General features: G+C 55.1%; 1 protein-coding gene across 1 annotated transcript in view; it reads left to right on the forward strand.

Moving 5' to 3' along the window:
- Positions 1-16866, forward strand: part of RPH3AL (rabphilin 3A like (without C2 domains)) — a 120278-nt gene that overhangs the window by 73927 nt on the left and 29485 nt on the right. Inside the window, 1 exon segment of the mRNA XM_050763603.1 lies at positions 14857-15031. Coding sequence (XP_050619560.1) covers positions 14857-15031 — 175 coding nt within the window.

Below are 16866 nucleotides of genomic sequence, written 5' to 3' on the forward strand. Positions count from 1 at the left end.
CATGGGGTGTCCGTGGGGCACAGACCCCGAGGCTGGGCTACAAGGTGGGGTGAGGCCAGATGTGAAGCTTGGCAGCCTGTCGCGAAGTTCTCCCTGATCCAGGGCCGCGCAGCCCCACAGCCATCGGGAGCCAGCGCTGGGCGACACCTCCCTCTGTGGCTGGCAAGTGCTCGTCACTGGTAATTGTGTAGAAGCCGCGCAGAAGCCAGCCCCTCGCCAGGGGTTAATGGAAGCCAAAGCATTTCCTCTAGTTCTGAAATAATCTAGCCGAGGTGTTTAAATCATCTGTCAAGTAAACAGCGCCCTCGGAAATCTGTTTCTCACTCCCGTTTTTCCTTTCTACTGTGCTGGCAATTGCCTGCCTCCCAGACTGACCTGGTTGCTCAAAAACCCACTTGAAATGAAGAGGAAACTCAGGCTCTGGAGAAAGCTGTGCTCTTCTAGGCTGAGTGGGGAGCTTTGCTGCTCCAGGGGGGATTTGGAAGAAAGGGCAGGTGCAGGTGCCTGCTCTGTCTTTCCTGGGGTGTGAATTCCAGCCCATCTCCTGGTGAGGGCCCTCCAAGTGGGTACAGGGGAGCCAGCCAGTGGCGGGGGGGGGCGGTGGGGGGGGGCAGCGGACTTTCCAGGCAGGATGAATTTGATGAATCCGTGCACTCCCACCGGGGTTGGGGGAAGCACAGTGATGCTGGGGGCTTTCTCCCTGGCTCACCAGCATGCACGCAGGTGGACACACACACACCCCACAGGGGCCTTAACGTGTCATCTTTTAAAACACAAATACATGAATCCTCCTGGAAGAGGGGTCTCACTTCGCTTTGAGCTCACACCTCAATTAGGAATGAGTTAGCACTTTAGAAGGGATTGGACCAGATGGATGCCCGGGTGGGGAGAGAGGCAGGAGGAAGAGGCTGCCCACAGCTCTGCCCAGCTGTCCTGGTGCGGCACAGACCCTCTTGGGGGCTTGGATCCCTTCCTTGTGCTTTGCGCCCTCACGCTGAACATCTGCCGCGAGCAGAGGCTCACCCTGGGCTGGAAGTCAGCGGAGCCCTCCCAGAACAGAAGAACCCAAAGGCAAGGAATAAACACCCATGCAGGAGAGAAGACAGCCCACTGTGGATCTGTGCCCCCGGCCTCCCGTCTGCAAGACCATTGGATTTTGCTTCCTTAGCTCGATCTTAGAACTGTTCAGGAGATGCTTAATAAATGTGATTTGGATGAATTAATATCCACTGACTCCCTCTTCAGATGCTGTTTGTGTCATTTCCCGAGGTCAGGGAAGGAAATAATGAGGAAGGAGTTACCCTAAACTTGATTCCTACTGAACAGAAAAGGACAACAAGGAGAAATTATAAACAGAGCCCAAGAGAGGGAAGAGGGAAGGAAGGAATAAAAGAAAAAACCGTCAGCAGATCAAGTATTTCAGGATGACAAAGCTGTTTCCTAGTTTTAATTCTGCTGGTTGTCTTAACTGGATATGTGTATGCATATAAATAACTTGAATATTCAAAGCTATACTTATCTAATCACTTATATTACAATAGACAAAATAACTCTTGGCCAGGCACCTGTAATCCCAGCACTTTGAGAGGCCAAGGTGGGAGGATCGTTGGAGTCTAGGAGTCCAAGACCAACCTGGGCAAAATGGTGAAATCTCATCTCTCTTTAAAGAAATTACAAAAAAAATTAGTTTGGCATGGTGGCACACGCCTGCAGTCCTGGCTACTCGGGAGGCCTAGGTGGGAGGATCGATTGAGCCTCGGAGGTGGAGGTTGCAGTGAGCCGAGGCTGCACCACCACGTTCCTGCCTGGGTGACAGAGCAAGGCCGTGCCTCGAAGAAAAAAAAAAAGTCTCTTCCCTCTTCTTATAAAGTGTGAGGAACCCAAAGTGTTTATTTCCAGCTACTTTTTGGGTTTTATTGAGACAATCTGGAACTTTGGGTCAGATTTGTTTTGTTAACTGATTCTTTTATATCTACTTTCAAAGCATAATTTCTTTCAGATTTTCATGTTTTGTAGTTATGGGTACATCAGTAATTTAGGCTGAATTTTGTCTTTCGTTGACCACCATGAATTCTTGGGTACCACGAGTTCCCCATTCCCGAGATTTTTATTTTACTTCGTCCGCTGGTCACCTGAGCTGTGATACACCTGTAAGCAGGTGCTTGGGGAAGAATGGCTGCACCGCTGTGTTCCGTTTTTCCCGATACCAGTCACAGGTGGAAGCGTCGTCCTCCACCCTTAGAAGAGCAAATGCTGACCTCTTTCTGCGTTGGTCCCGCGTGGTCCCAGATGCGTCCAACAGGCCTTGTGATGTGCTTCGTGCACTCCTCACACCGATCAGCGGAAAACCACCGTGCAGTGGTCACACACACGCTGCGGATTCCGAGTCCCCATCCAGCGTGCACAGCTCGGAAGGGTAATCCTGCTGTCAGCCAGAACTTTGAGGTAGGCTGGCTCTATTTGGTTTTGAGTGACAGATGGCATTTCCAGTAGAAAACACTGCTAGAAACAAGTATGTATGTTACCTCAGCACACCTCACGTCAGCTGGGCTTGTTCAGTATTGGTGTGGGTCCAAGGCTCTTGGAGAGTCCAGCTTGTCGCATGTGGCCAAAACTGTGGCTTTGAAACCTGATCAGAGATCACCACCCAGCCGTCTTGGAAAGTAGCGTTGTGTCCACTAACAGCACGATACCCCCAGGCCCTTGTTTCCTGCTGGACCCAGCTCTGCCTGCCCCTCTGCAGTGAAACTTTGGTTCCCCTTGAAAACCTGACGAGGTGCCCGCGGCCAAAAATCTGACTCTGAGTGGTTAGGTGGGGGCAGTGATGTGCCAGAAGGAACTTGGCCTTCTTCAGGGACAGAAGTGTCGGTGTGTTCCCAACTTACACTGATGTTCTCAAACTAACCATAACCTCACAAAGTCTCTTCCATGGCAGAAAATTTTACTTACTATGTTCCTTTCCTTTCCTGAGCTACCAGCTTTTCTCCCTTAAGCTGCATCCGGACTCAGGATACCAGCCATAGACTGTGCCGGCTCCCCACGAGTCGACCTGCCGTGCAGACTGAGGATTTAATAATATCAACAAACAGTTACCAATCTGTTACATTTTAATTTTAATCAAAGTAACACATCATATGGTTTTAAAAAATCAAATTGTTCAGAAGAGCTAACGCTGGGGAACGGCAGTCGCCCGGCAGGTTCCTTGCCAGCACGTCACCCGCTGCTGCCTGTTCGTCCACGTGCCGGTTCCTGCCGTGCCTTTCTTGATTTACCAACTTGGGAGACTCTCTATTGACTCCTGGCCATGCAAGGTGAGGAGCTGGCTAGTTTGGACTGCTCTGCTTCCCGTCTCTCCCCTGATGTTGATCATTTTGTTATGACTTTCAGCTCTTTAATTTTGTGACTTTGTATAATATTCTCCTTTGTCGTCTTCCATCAGCTTTGGTACCCTGGACTCCCTCTGTGTGAGCTGTGGGTATGGAGGCCTCCTCTTCCTCCCCCACACCCACCTCCCTCCTTGTCTAGTTGGTATCTTTACTTGTAGATTGCCAGCATTTACATTTAGATTCTGTTCTTTGCTATGATTAATTCTTCCATGCTTTATGATTTGTGCCCGGGTCTTCGGGCAGGTGATGGAGTGATGACACCAAGAGGCTAATGTCATCGAAAGAATTTGTTGCTCACAGTTCCCGAGAAGAGGGGACCACCTCGTCGGGCAGGGCCACGTGGGAAGCACCAGAGCCAGTCGTGGGCAGGGGAGAGGGGAGAGCATGTCCACAGCCTTTACTGGGGCTCCTGCGGGGACAGCAAGGTGGGGCCGGTCTGAATAACCCCGCGGGCTTTGTGGCACAGGGGCTGTCCCTTGTTTTCTGGTCCCTGGCTCTGCATTGATTTAGGGCAGGGGAAATATTGACCTGGTGTGTGGGTGTTAGATAAAGGAGATGGCTCGGGGCGTGGACTTGGGATTCGTTTGATGGTTTGTCGCGTGACTTTTGCACACCCACAAAAGCTGGGTCACAGGGAGGATGTAAACAGCTTGGCCGGGCTGGCCTCGAATTCCTGGCCTCAAGTGATCCTCCCACCTCAGCCTCCCAGAGGGTTGGGATTATGAGCGTGAGCCGCTGCACCTGGCTGGGATTTACATTGTAAAAAAATTACTTTGTAGACCAGGCACGCTGGCTCACGCCTGTAATCCCAGCACTTTGGGAGGCCGAAGTGGGCTGATCATGAGGTCAGGAGTTCAAGACCAGACTGGCCAACATGGTAAAACCCCGTCTCTACTAAAAATACAAAAATTAACCGGCGTGGTGGCGGCACCTGTAATCCCAGTTACTCGGGAGGCTGAGGCAGGAGAATCACTTGAACCTGGGAGGTGGAGCTTGCAGTGAGCCAAGATCACACCACTGCACTCCAGCCTGGGCGACAGAGCAAGACTCCGTCTCAAAAAAAAAAAAAAAAAAAAAAAGTAAGCATTAAACATCTTAGGCTCAAACGTATGTGAGGATCACATTTTTATAATGACCTTGACCCCTAGACCACCCCGAGGAGAATGTTCCCACTATTCCGAGCAAACATTCCTTTTCAACTCTGAATTTCTCCAACCCTGTCACATTTTAATTTACCCAGTATTTGGGCCATGATGTTCTGGTGTAACTTTTAGTTTTTCCTGGAGTTTTTATTGACTGTGTTTCTTATTGACAACAGAATAATGAAACTTTACATCCTCTTTTATGCAGTTTTTTATTTTACCATCTATTGTGTGGAGCCTTCTGTTTTCCTGTGAGATCCCCTCCAGGCCCCGGAGTAGTTCCCGATTGCTGCCAGGAACTTCCCCTCAGCTCACCTTTTGAGGCGGAGACCGTTTCCAGGATCCTACGTTTTCCTCTTTCTTGTTTTTCACTGGTGTTTTTCTGGAACCCGTCCTTAAGTACTTCTTAAAAGGAGTGTGTGAGAGGGAAACTCAGCGTCCTTGCCAGTTTAAAAATGCCGGTATTCTGCCCTCCCATTGGGTTGATAGAATTCCAGATCCAGAGTCTTTCGGCAGCCACTGTTCCAGCGGCAGGTCTAAAGCGATTCTGAGCCTGCTTTCCTTGTAGGTGGCCTGTCTCTTCCCCGTTAGTCAACTCGAGCCACCGTAACGACGTACCACGGACTGAGCGGCGCAAACCGCGGGAATTTGCTTCTCACCGCCCTGGGGAGGGGGAAGATCAAGGGGGCTGTTTCAGATCCCTGGTGACTTCGGATCCCTGGTGAGGGCTCTCTTTCTGGCTTGCAAGTGGCTGTGTTCCCGCTGTGCCCTCACAAGGCAGAGAGAGAGAAGACGCACATCCTCCTGGCGTCTGTCTCTTCATAAGGGCGGCAGTCACCCTCATGGCCTCATCTAAACCTAATTCCCTTCCCCAGGCCCATCGCCACTCACCAGCACGTGAGGGTTGGAGCTTTGACATGTGGATTTGGGGTACACAGTTCAGCCCCCTGCACCCCCGAAGAGCCTGTGCTTCTCCTAAGTAGCCTGAGTTACTGAAGCCTTGCAATTTGGATGTGTGTTCAGTTGACTATTTGTTGGGTATCTGCCGTGCGCTGGCACCTGCCGGGCTCCCACTGTCATGGAGCTTTCCCTGCAGCAGGAAACAGACACAGAAACAGGTGCTCCTAGCCCAGGGTGTGTGTGTAGCAGTGGAGACATGCAAGATTCTGTCTGTGGAAGCTTCTGGATAAAAGTGATTTCCCAGAGGCTGGAGATGAGCTAGTCCAGGGAAGCGAGAAGTAACAACGTCTTCAAGAGGAGAGCTTAGTGTGGTCAAGGGAGTGAGAGCAGGTGTGCCTGGCGATGGGGTAGGGGGGTGAGAGGTGAGGCTGAGAGGGAGGCCGGGTCCTGGGGCGTTGTTGGCCTGCTGTGGAGTTTAACTTGCCTGTTACGGTTCCTGGGAGGCCAGCATTGTGAGTGTGTGTTCAGGTAACGGGGGAGGGAGGGGTACTGCCTCTGCTCTGCCCGAGAGGGTTGGCCTTGAAGAGATCTTTCACCGCAGTATAAACGGGAAGACCGCTGTGTCACAGGTCGTTTCCCGTGGTTCTCCAAGACTGGTTCAGTCTGGAGCTTGTTAGGCAGACAGAGCACAGTCTACCTCGAAGGCAAGGTCTCCCCTCTGTCCCCCGGAGACAGTACCTTTGCTTGCCCTTCGTTGTCCATGTGGCCAGTCAGTAACAAAGCAGGCTCCTCACTGGGTCCCGGGAATCCGGAGATGGCTCAGGCACGGCCCTGCCCTTGAAGAGCTCACAGCCTCCTGCTCAGGAAGGTAGGTGAGTCAGCTCCAGCCCGGGCGTGGCGTGCTGTGCCAGTGGGACCACATGGCCTCCAGGAGTGTGGCAGAGGGACCCTGATTCTGCACGAAGGGGTACCCACTGAAGGCCTCCAGGGGAAGCGCGGCTGCCTGTTAGAGATGCCGATGAAAGGCACTCCAGGGGAAAGGAACAGCAGGTGCACAGGCCACAGACCGTCCCCTGCTCTGACCCGTGGGGCTGGGGCACAGGTTGGACCCCGGGGCCAGTGGATAGGCTCGCCTGAGCTCAAGCCAGGTGCACTCTCAGGGTGGCGTGGGAGAAGGAGTAACACATGGAAGGGGTGGAGCAATGGAAAGAGAGGGGTCTTCAGGCTCCCCCTGCCCTACCCTCTCGGGTGGCAGGTCCGTGAGACTCTTCTTTCCAGCGCCAGCCTGACAATTACCACCTTCTCCAGCCACAACCGTTTAGGAAATGCTAGCGATTAGCCATTGTTATGGTAATTAAAATTCCCTGGGAACAGCTGGGCGAATATCCATTCGTATCTGCAGTCAGATTGGCCGTGAGCTGAAACGGTGATGCACACCCCCGAGCAGGGAGAGCAGCAGCACCAGGAGCATTTACTGCTGCCGGACGCCCCAGCCACTGCCATGGCGGCTGTAGGTCTTTTCTCATTAAATGGCATTTTCAAGGCTGGCTGCTTTGCCGGCCTTATCACAGCAAACCACACGTGGGGAGCCGAGTGGGGTTTTGCAGAATTGCTCGGCTTCTCCAGAAAGGATTTTCAATCTGGGGGATGGCCTGGGGTGGGGTGGGGGTTAATTCCCTCAAGGGCTTTTCCTGCCACTGTTCCCTGTGGGGAGCGGGCTGGGGAGGGGCAGGTGCGGATGCCAGACAGCGGGTGATGGGCCCAGCTGCACAGAGCAGAAGTCACGTGATTAAGGCTCCCGTGGTGTGTTTTTCAGAGTGGGGGCGGGCCGCGAGGAGAGAGAAGGCCTGTGGGTTTGCATAGATTGGCCTGGCGGGGGGGTTGCAGCTCAGAGCTCAGCCCAGCTGGGGTCGTTTGCACCTCACCTCACCAGACCTCTCCCACGCGGAAGGCATTTTCCAAAATACTGACAGTGTGTTTTGTGCACGTCCGCGCGGGTGCACCTCCCGTACTGGCTGATACACCTGTGTGCTCCGGTCCCCGATGCTAGGACTTAGGAACTGCTGCTCCTCATGCTGGTCCAGATCACCGGCCACGCTGGGTGGTCAGGGTGAGTCCTCAGACCTTCCCCCTGGACTACACGACAGCACGAGAGAGTCGGAGCAGAGGCCCCGTTACGGTGGACTCAGGGAATGGCTGATCCGTCGGGTGCTCGAGGCTGATCCGTCGGGTGCTCGTGGCTGATCCGTCGGGTGCTCAGGGACCTGCCCACAGATCCCCAGGGAGGAATGTGGCCTGCCCGGCCTGTGGGGTCCTTGCCCCTGCTGGGCGTAAATATCAGGGTGAATTGTACGCAGTCGATGGGCTTTTTTTATAGTTCAAAAATGATTGACTTAGCCGGCCGTGGTGGCGTGTTCCTGTGGTCTGAGCTACACGGGAGGCTGAGGTGGGAGGATTCCCTGAGCCCAGAGTGTCAAGGCTGCAGTGAGCCATGATTGTGCCACTGCACTCCAGCCTGGGCAATAGAGTGAGACCCTGTCTCAAAAAAAAAAAAAAAAAGGTTGACTACCCCCAAATGGCTGAGCACCAATGGCAGTTCAGCCTGATGCTTGGGGTCGTATGATCTTTATCCGTCTTCCAAAAGAACTTCGCTGAGCAGCGATTTTCGAGTGGGGATGGGAGACAGACTGTTGCAGCAGGAGGCAAGGCTGAGGCACGGGCTGGGGGCTCGGATATGCCAGGGGAGGCCAGGCAGCTAGGGAGGAGAGGCTGGGAGCACCCTGGGCAGTCAAGGAGGCTCACTGGGCTTTCCTCTCCACCAGCACACCCCCTCAAGCCCTTCCTCTTTATCCCTCTTTTAATCTGAAATAGGAAGTCCATTTGATTAATTACAGGAGCTTGGGTGAAACCCCCAGGCCTCTTCCCCAGGAAGGTGGCAGACTGTAGGTTGAGACATGTTGCAGCAAACGACGCACAGCTGCCAACACAGCCATTCAGCGAGCGTTTACTGAACACCTACGATGTGTCAGGCGTGTGCTAGGAGCTTGAAGACGGTGGTGAGCAAGACGGCTGTGATGCTTCCTCCTGCTTGATGGGGCCTGGTGGGGGGACAGATGACAACAGAAGGACCAGCCAACAGGTGGAAGCATCCCACGCACCTATCAACAGATGACAAAATGTGATCTATCCGTGCAGGGGAATGTTGCTCAGTCTCGGGAAGGAAGGACATTCTGATATAGGCTCCCGCATGCGTGAACCCTGAAGAAGTGATGCCGAGTGAAATAAGCAGCAAAAAAGGACAGACACCATGCAGCTCTCCTTATAGGACATGCATAGAGTAGTCATATTCCTAGGGACAGACAAGGACAGACACTGTGCAGCTCGCCTTATAGGACGAACATAGAATAGTCATATTCCTAGGGTTAGACAGCAGACTGGGGTGGCCAGGCCCAGGGCAGCAGAGAGCTACTGCTTAGTGGTTACAGAGTTTCAGTTTTGCAAGATGAAGAGTTCTGGAGACGGATTGCACTTAGGGTGATACATTTTATGTTATGAATATTTTAACACAATGAAAACATTTAAAATCTTTTTAAAAGGACCATGCACACCCAGAGGCCAAACCCGTGGTCCATGGCTACAAAGGAGAAGCCCAGAAGGCCGTGAGGTGAGGACACGCTGGCACTGATGAGGTTACAGGAGGTTACAGTGTGCGGGAATGCAGCTCTGGGGCTTCTTAGTCTCTTCCCCTGACGCCTCACAACAGAGATGGCTCGGCCACATTGCCACGTCACCCTGAGCATCAACCTGCCAGCTCCCCATTAAACAGCCTTGACTGGCTGGGCGTGAGGTGGGGGCAGCGCCCTCCGCCCCGAGGCCTGTCCTAGAGGTGGTAGGGCAGCTCCATTGTTCGCCCTGCGCCCGTCACTCCGGTGACCTCACGTCCTGACGGACACCTCGCCCCAGGCCCACCATGGTTCCGTGGGAAACGTCCCCCATCGGGGTCCACAGAGGAGGCCTTGGATTCCGCCAGGGAGCGTACGCTGAGGTCCCCACCCTGAAAACACTCACTGGGGCCTCCTGGGAATGTGGCGTTTCCTCCTGGAGGGTGGCCTGACCGTGTCATCATCTGAACACACACAGTTCTCGACCCTGCCATCCCGCTCTGTGGAACACAGGCTGAGTATCATTAATCAGAAAAGCCAAGGCTGAAATGCTCCAAAATCTAAAACTCTTTGAGTGTATGATGCTTCAAGAAATGCTCATTGGAGTATTTCAGATTTCGGATGCTGAACTGGTTAAGTATGATGCAATTATTCTAAAATTCGAAAAAAGTCAAAATCAGAAGCACTTCTGTCCCAAGCATTTTGTAAAAGGGCAAAATCATCCCGCATTTCCTAAGGGCAATGACCGAAAACTGGCCCGATGCGGTGGGTACAGGCTGACGGCCGCGGTGGGTACGGGTGATGGCAGCGGTGGGTATGGGTGAGGGATACGGTGGGTATGGGGTGACGGCTGTGGTGGGTACTGGGTGACGGCCGCGGTGGGTACGGGTGAGGGACGCGGTGGGTACGGGTGAGGGACGCGGTGGGTACGGGTGAGGGATGTGGTGGGTATGGGGTGAGGGATGCGGTGGGTATGGGGTGAGGGATGCGGTGGGTACGGGTGAGGGATACGGTGGGTACGGGGTGAGGGATGCGGTGGGTACGGGGTGAGGGATGCGGTGGGTACGGGGTGAGGGATGCGGTGGGTACGGGTGAGGGACGCGGTGGGTACGGGGTGACGGCCGCGGTGGGTATGGGGTGAGGAATGAGATTGGAAACACAGGTCCCTCGGTGGGGCGCTGGATTAATTAAGTTTAATAAATTCAAGCTGTGGAACAATTAGAAATGATGATGGAGAAATTATGAATCCGGAGCGACGGCGTGATGTGTAGTCAGGTGTTGAGGGGCGGGAGCAGGTGGCATATACATTAGCCCAGTTTTCAAACAAACAAACAAACAGTTTGCCCAGCCAGGGTGTCAGGAAATTCCCACCGCCACACTCCGCAGGGCTGTCTGTGGGCAGTGGTGTAATAGGTGGCCTAGTTTCATTTTGCTTTTTTGTTATTGTGCTCATTTTGTGTGCTAGGTATGTATTTTTCAGGAAGATAAAAAAAGGGAGAGGCTCATGCTTGTAATCCCAGCACTTTGGGAGGCTGAGGTGGGCAGATGGCTTGAGCCCAGGAGTTTGAGACCAGCCTGGGCAGCATGGTGAAACCCCATCTCTACAAACAATACAAAGTTAGCTGGGTGTGTTGGCGCGCACCACCTACAGTCCCAGCTCCTCAGGAGGGTGAGGTGGGAGGATCACCTGAGCCTGGGGGCGGGGAAGGCTGCGGCGAGCCGATCGCACCACTGCACTCCAGCCTGGGTGACAGAGCGAGACCCGGTCTCAAAATAAAAATAAAAATAAAAAAGAGAAAGCTTCCGTGGCGGGTGGGGGAGACGGTGTGGTGTGCGGTTCAAAGCCTGTACAGGCCTTGCCGTCCACAGATGGCTCTTAAAGGCTTGCTTCATTGGTGTCCCCTGGCCCAGCCCACGGCGGAGGACAGGGGGACGGCGCGCTCAGGGCAGGATGGGCGCAGGGGGGCGGCGCGCTCAGGGCAGGATTGGCAGAGCCTTTGCTCATCAGTGGGAGGCTCAGCGAGCCCTTTGCCGGCACCCGTGGCCCCCGTGACCTCTCGGACTTGGGCACCTGCTCTAATGAGCCTCGCAGGAGCTCTCCAGAGACGGGGTGGCCTTGGTGGCTGCTGTGTGTTTGCTTCTTCCTCCTGTCGGGCAGTCCCCTCCGCTCTGGGGTCCTGCCTGTAGGACACTAAGAGTTCACACTGACGTCCGACCCACTGAGGATTTATTCATCTGTAGTTTAGTGAGCATCTGCTTTGCATCTGTAAACTGTTGGGTGAGACTCTGGGGCCTTCCGTGTGGAGTAGAGGCCCATGGAATGGTGTGCTGGTCTTGGGGAAATTGCTGAACTTGTTGGAGCCTCAGTTTCCCCACCTGAAAAGTGGAGATAATAACCAAGCTTCTTTGAACCCTGTAATCACCACATGCTTCTGGGAATGGGGGAGGAGACTGGCTACTTTCGCACTTTGTGGATTTTTAGGCCACGTGCCTTCGTTACCCATTCGGATAAATATGTGTTGTAGGAAGGATTCGAGATATCAGAAAGAGTTTTCCAAAGCGGGTGCCACGAAGCATCCATCCCACCAGACAGGCTCAGGCCGTTCAACAACCACACAAAAGCAGGCCCTTCGCACAGCGTGGCTGGGAAGGCCAGTGAGGGATTCACGCCAGGGACCTCGTCTGGACTTGGCCGTCCGTGCCTGGTACTCTGAGCAGAAGGAGGTGCCCACAGCCTACTTGGCGGTGCAGACGCACATCACTCTATGAGTGGACGGTCAGTGCTGCTCAGTTAGGTGCGGAGTCTATGCAGACCCATTACTACGGTAGAGTTTCTCTAGGAACCATCCGGGCAGATTTTGGGTAGAGAGCACGGTGTGTTCTTTTGCCCCTGGGATGACCCTGTGCACCTGAGCTTAGTAAAGGCTCTGAGAAGTCCTGCAGCGGTGGAGCCCAGTCAAGGCTCTGAGAAGTCCCGCAGCGGTGGAGCCTAATAAAGGCTCTGAGAGGTCCCGCAGCGGTGGAGCCCAGTCAAGGCTCTGAGAAGTCCCGCAGCGGTGGAGCCTAATAAAGGCTCTGAGAGTTCCCGCAGCGGTGGAGCCTAATAAAGGCTCTGAGGGTTCCCGCAGCGGTGGAGCCTAGTAAAGGCTCTGAGAGTTCCTGCAGCGGTGGAGCCTAATAAAGGCTCTGAGAGTTCCCGCAGCGGTGGAGCCTAGTAAAGGCTCTGAGAGTTCCCGCAGCCGTGGAGCCTAGTAAAGGCTCTGAGAAGTCCCGCAGCGGTGGAGCCTAATAAAGGCTCTGAGAGTTCCCGCAGCGGTGGAGCCTAATAAAGGCTCTGAGGGTTCCCGCAGCGGTGGAGCCTAGTAAAGGCTCTGAGAGTTCCCGCAGCGGTGGAGCCTAGTAAAGGCTCTGAGAAGTCCTGCAGTGATGGAGCTTGGTTTAACCTAGTACTTTTCAAGTGTATGTGATTAGAAAACTTTTTTGGTTTTTTTTGGCCTGGCTCTTGTTAATATCCCATAGTATTAATGTGCAGAGGAAGTTTGGGGGGTGGGAAGCAATGTCTCAGAATCAGGTGGACTCTGGTCTTCTGGTTTTAAAGTCTTCTAGTAGGGAATTGACCCACCCGTGATAAAGCTGTTTGTGTTTGCCAGGTGGGAGGAGGGGGTGGCAGTGGTGCCCATGGGCCTCTCCTCTGTGGAGAGGCTGCTCTGTGCCTGGCACTGACCCTTGAGGCTTCATGGTTATTCTTGGGCCTGATCCTCAAGTCCTCTCTGTGAGATAAGCCTTGCTCCTGTGTTTGCCTAACGATGAAGAAACCGAGGGCCAGGGAGGTCAGTGTTTCCAAATCACACCGGTGCTGGGCGCCGGACCCCGGATCCAAATTCAGGACGTCAGCTCGGAACCTTGGCCTGCCCTTCTCTGAGAAGGGTCATGTCAGTTGAGGTTTTTGCAAAGTGTTCGTTTACAGGCTCCCACGCCTCCTGACTAAATACCCTGAATTTATGTCCTTCATCAGAAAAGAGACTACACAGCATGTGGTGCTTTCTGAAGGAGGCATTAAAAATTTAGGGACCTTAACTCAGTGGCTGCTCTGAATTCCAATCAGTGGCTCCCTCTGAGACGCAGACCTTTCTGCTCCTGTGGGAGAGGCTGTCCCATCTGAGAAGCCTCAGAGAAGAGCTTCCAAGGGCTGTGATGTGGCCCAGCCTGGCTCTCCCTCCAGCCTCTGTTGGTCCCCCCTGGAGCCCTGAGCAGAAGGGACAGGAAGGAGGCAGGCGGGTGGCATCTTGTGAACACCTTCTGGGTGCCGTTTGCTCTGCTGAGCACTTCCAACTTTCTCAGAAGCTATCACATTTAATCAATTTAATCAATAAGGAAACTTAGGCTCAGAGAGGTTAAGTAACTCTCTCAAAGCCACACAGCGAGTGTGGAAGCTGCCATTGATCCAGCCTTGCTTCCGGGGACAGCAGGAGTGGGGAGCCTGGGTGTCCAAGCCGGGGGTGGTGGAGGAACAGAGGGACCCCTCAGAGCCCAAGGGGTTGTGCGTCCCAGACCAGAGCACCTCCCGCCCTTTGAGTTCAGGGTGGGCATCCCTGGATTCCTGGGGCTCTGCCCGCCTTTGGGGATTCTGGCCAGGTTTAGGGTGACTCCTCAACACTTCCCAGGGCAGTGATAAAGGGATGCTTTGCACCTGCTTGGGCCCTGGCGGGCACCCTCTGACCCATCTGGCTCTCGGAGTTCCTGGGGGACCACATGCGGTCAAGAGGGGCTCCTGGGAGGCTCAGGACCCAAGGAGGATGGAACTGAGGCAGGAAAGAGGGTGGAAAGTCAGTGGCTGTGCCCTGGGGGCAGCCCGAACAAGCCTGGAGCTTTGTGGCCACTTCTGAGCCCCTCTCCCAAGAGACGGTGACAAACACGGCGAGGGGGTGACTCGACGAGAGGGGACTTGGGACAGCTGAGGAACCGCGGGTGTTGTCCTTGAGAAGCTGGGGGTCTGGGCGTGGCATGAGGAGAGCTGAGGGCTGGGGAGGTGTCTGCAGGACCTCGCGGCTGGGAGGGTCCGTCCCATGCAGCCCTGTGCCTCGGGCCAGCAAGAGAAGGTGCCCGGGAGGTCAGCTGGCGGGAAGGAAGTGCCAGTCACTGGCAGATCTAGTGGAAACTCAGCAGTGCCTGGTGGCTTGTGGGCTTCCTGTCACTAGGGGTTTTCCAGCAGGAGCCGGACAGGCCTGGGGATGGGCAGGGGTCTGACTAGGCAATCTCTAGGATCCCGCGTTGTGGAGGAGACAGACGGCAACAGTGGTCAGTTTTCATAAACATTTCTCACATGCCGGGCCCGTACGGAGGTCCCTGCTCTGCAAGAGAGAAACAGGAGGACGTGGACTTGTCTTCAAAGCAAGCGTAGACCCAGGTGCCGTGGTCCCAGCTGCTGAGGAGGCTGAGGCAGGAGGACCGCGTGAGCCCAGGAGGTGGAGGCTGCGTCACTGCACTCCAGCCTGGGCAACAGAGCAAGTCCTCAACTCTAAAATAAGGGAGAGAAAGAGGTAGAGAAAGAAGGTTTGGGGAGTTCATGGGACTTAGCTCCTGGTTGTCCTGAGTCCTGGGAAGGTGAGTGACAGCGCAGCCCATCGGCCGGGGAGGGCAGAGCCAGCGCTCCCGCTCCCACGCTGCGCCTAGCTCTGCGCGTCCTGCCTCCCGTCGTCTGGGCGAGGAGCAGGAGGGGAGACTCCTCTGAGTCCTGTGCCCCAAGCAGCTCTCTCCCCCACGCAGGTCTGGAAGAGGTCGGGGGCCTGGTTCTACAAAGGGCTCCCCAAGTATATCTTGCCCCTGAAGACCCCTGGCCGAGCTGATGACCCCCACGTCCGACCTTTGCCGGTGGAACCCGCAGAGCGAGCGCCCAGAGGCTCCGAGACCGGCCGCATCTACACGTGGGCCCGAGGAAGAGGTAAGTCCCCTCTGCGTGTCTCCCAGGACAGCCTGTAACGTCTGGGTCGTCAGGCAGCCCGGCAGATCGCAGGCACAAGGCCAGTCCCCCGGACCCTCCATCCACGTGGCTCATTCTGGTGACGCGTCCCTCCTCATGCCTTCTCCCGAGTGAGCAGCGGGGACCTCCAGCCGGTGATGTTCGCTCTATGCAGGAGAGCGGCCGGAGGGCCCACGGGGGGCACCTTCACATACAAGTTCTGATCTGGGGGCGAGGGTGCCGTGAGCGGCGCTCTGCATCTTCACAGAAGTGGGATGTCAATTGAGGTTTTTTGCGAAGTATAAAACTTGCATCCTTCCCAGGCGGGCCCTCACCCTCTCTTCCTGGCACTTGTCTTGTGTCTCAGTAAGGGAGGACTCCTGGCTTCCTGGCCCTGATGAGGAAGGTGACTTTGTGCCCAGTGCCCCCGGGCGGGCGTTCTGGTGGCGGCACTAAGGTGCGTGTGTCCCAGGCGGCCTCCCCACTTGGCAATGATGGTGGCACCTGGTTGTGGGCCGCTCTCCACAGTTTTCATGACGCTTTGATGTTTGTGGTTTTATTTTCGAAGTTCCTGTCTCACAACAGGCTCGGAAGGTGGACAGGGTGGTTATTTAATGACTGCGTTTTATAGACGGGTGTACCTGTGGCTCAGAGGAGAGGAGGGACTCTCTCAGCAGGCGTATGGCCGAGCTGGGATCCAAGGGCAGGCTCTCGCCCTCTCTGGTGTCCGGGTCCTCTTGCTCTGAAGTGCTCACGTTTCAGCCGAATACTTGGAGTCTGAGGGTCTTAGATGAGACAGGCAGAGCGGGGACGGAGGCTCATTCGGATCATGGCTCATCTTGGAGGAATGGACCTGGGACAATAGACCTGGTGGCTGCTGCTCAGGGACTGTGGAACATCTTGGTCTTTGGTTGTGACCTGACGTCTGACCATCTTTATGTCATTCGGGCTTTTTTTCTTTGCTACAACAGTAATGCGTGTTTAGCACAAACATGTGAAAGTTGTCCAGCGACGTATGTAGAAGTACAAATCCCTCATCCCTGGACCTCCCAGGTAGATCGGCATCCGTGCCGTGGCGTGCAGCCTGCAGGCCGTTTGTCCTCAGCACCCCGGTGCCCTCGTAGCAGCCGCTCCTCGCTGGTCCTACCGGACGCCATGGACGCCTCTGCGGCTGTGAATTCAGCCCGCGACATCGCTGCCATGCACAGACTTTTGTGGGAACCGTGGGATGCAGTGCAGTGTAGACCGGGCAGGCGGCAGGTCCCTCAGGAGGAGGGGTGCAGGCCTGGCTGGGACACTGGCCTGAGGGGCACCATGGCCGCCCAGCCTGGAACTGAGTGTCCGATTGGCTGGGGAAGGGGCGTCCTCCACCTGGTGCCTCTGCCTGCCACCCTCGGAGCCCCGGCTTTCTCTGCTGAGCCCTGACGTTTGTCCACGTCCCGCAGACAGTGGGAGCAGAAGCTGGTGGACACCTGCGGGTTTAAAATGCTGCTTGGAGCCCGTAGAGCAGGGGAGGCTGAAGGCATGTGGGGCAGCTGCAGCCTACGCCCTCCTTCCAGAGCTGTCACCGCCCCGGCTGCTCCAAGTCAGGGCACACGCACACGGTCACACCTACATACACACATCCATATAGACACTCACACACCAAAAACACACACACATCCACATCCACACACCCTCACACCCACACACACACTGACATCCACATCCACACACCCTCACACCCACACACACACTGACATCCACATCCACACACCCTCACACCCACACACACACTGACATCCACATCCACACACCCTCACACCCACACACACACA

Source organism: Macaca thibetana, chromosome 16, assembly GCF_024542745.1.
Source record: "Macaca thibetana thibetana isolate TM-01 chromosome 16, ASM2454274v1, whole genome shotgun sequence".
Taxonomy (NCBI): Eukaryota; Metazoa; Chordata; class Mammalia; order Primates; family Cercopithecidae; genus Macaca; species Macaca thibetana.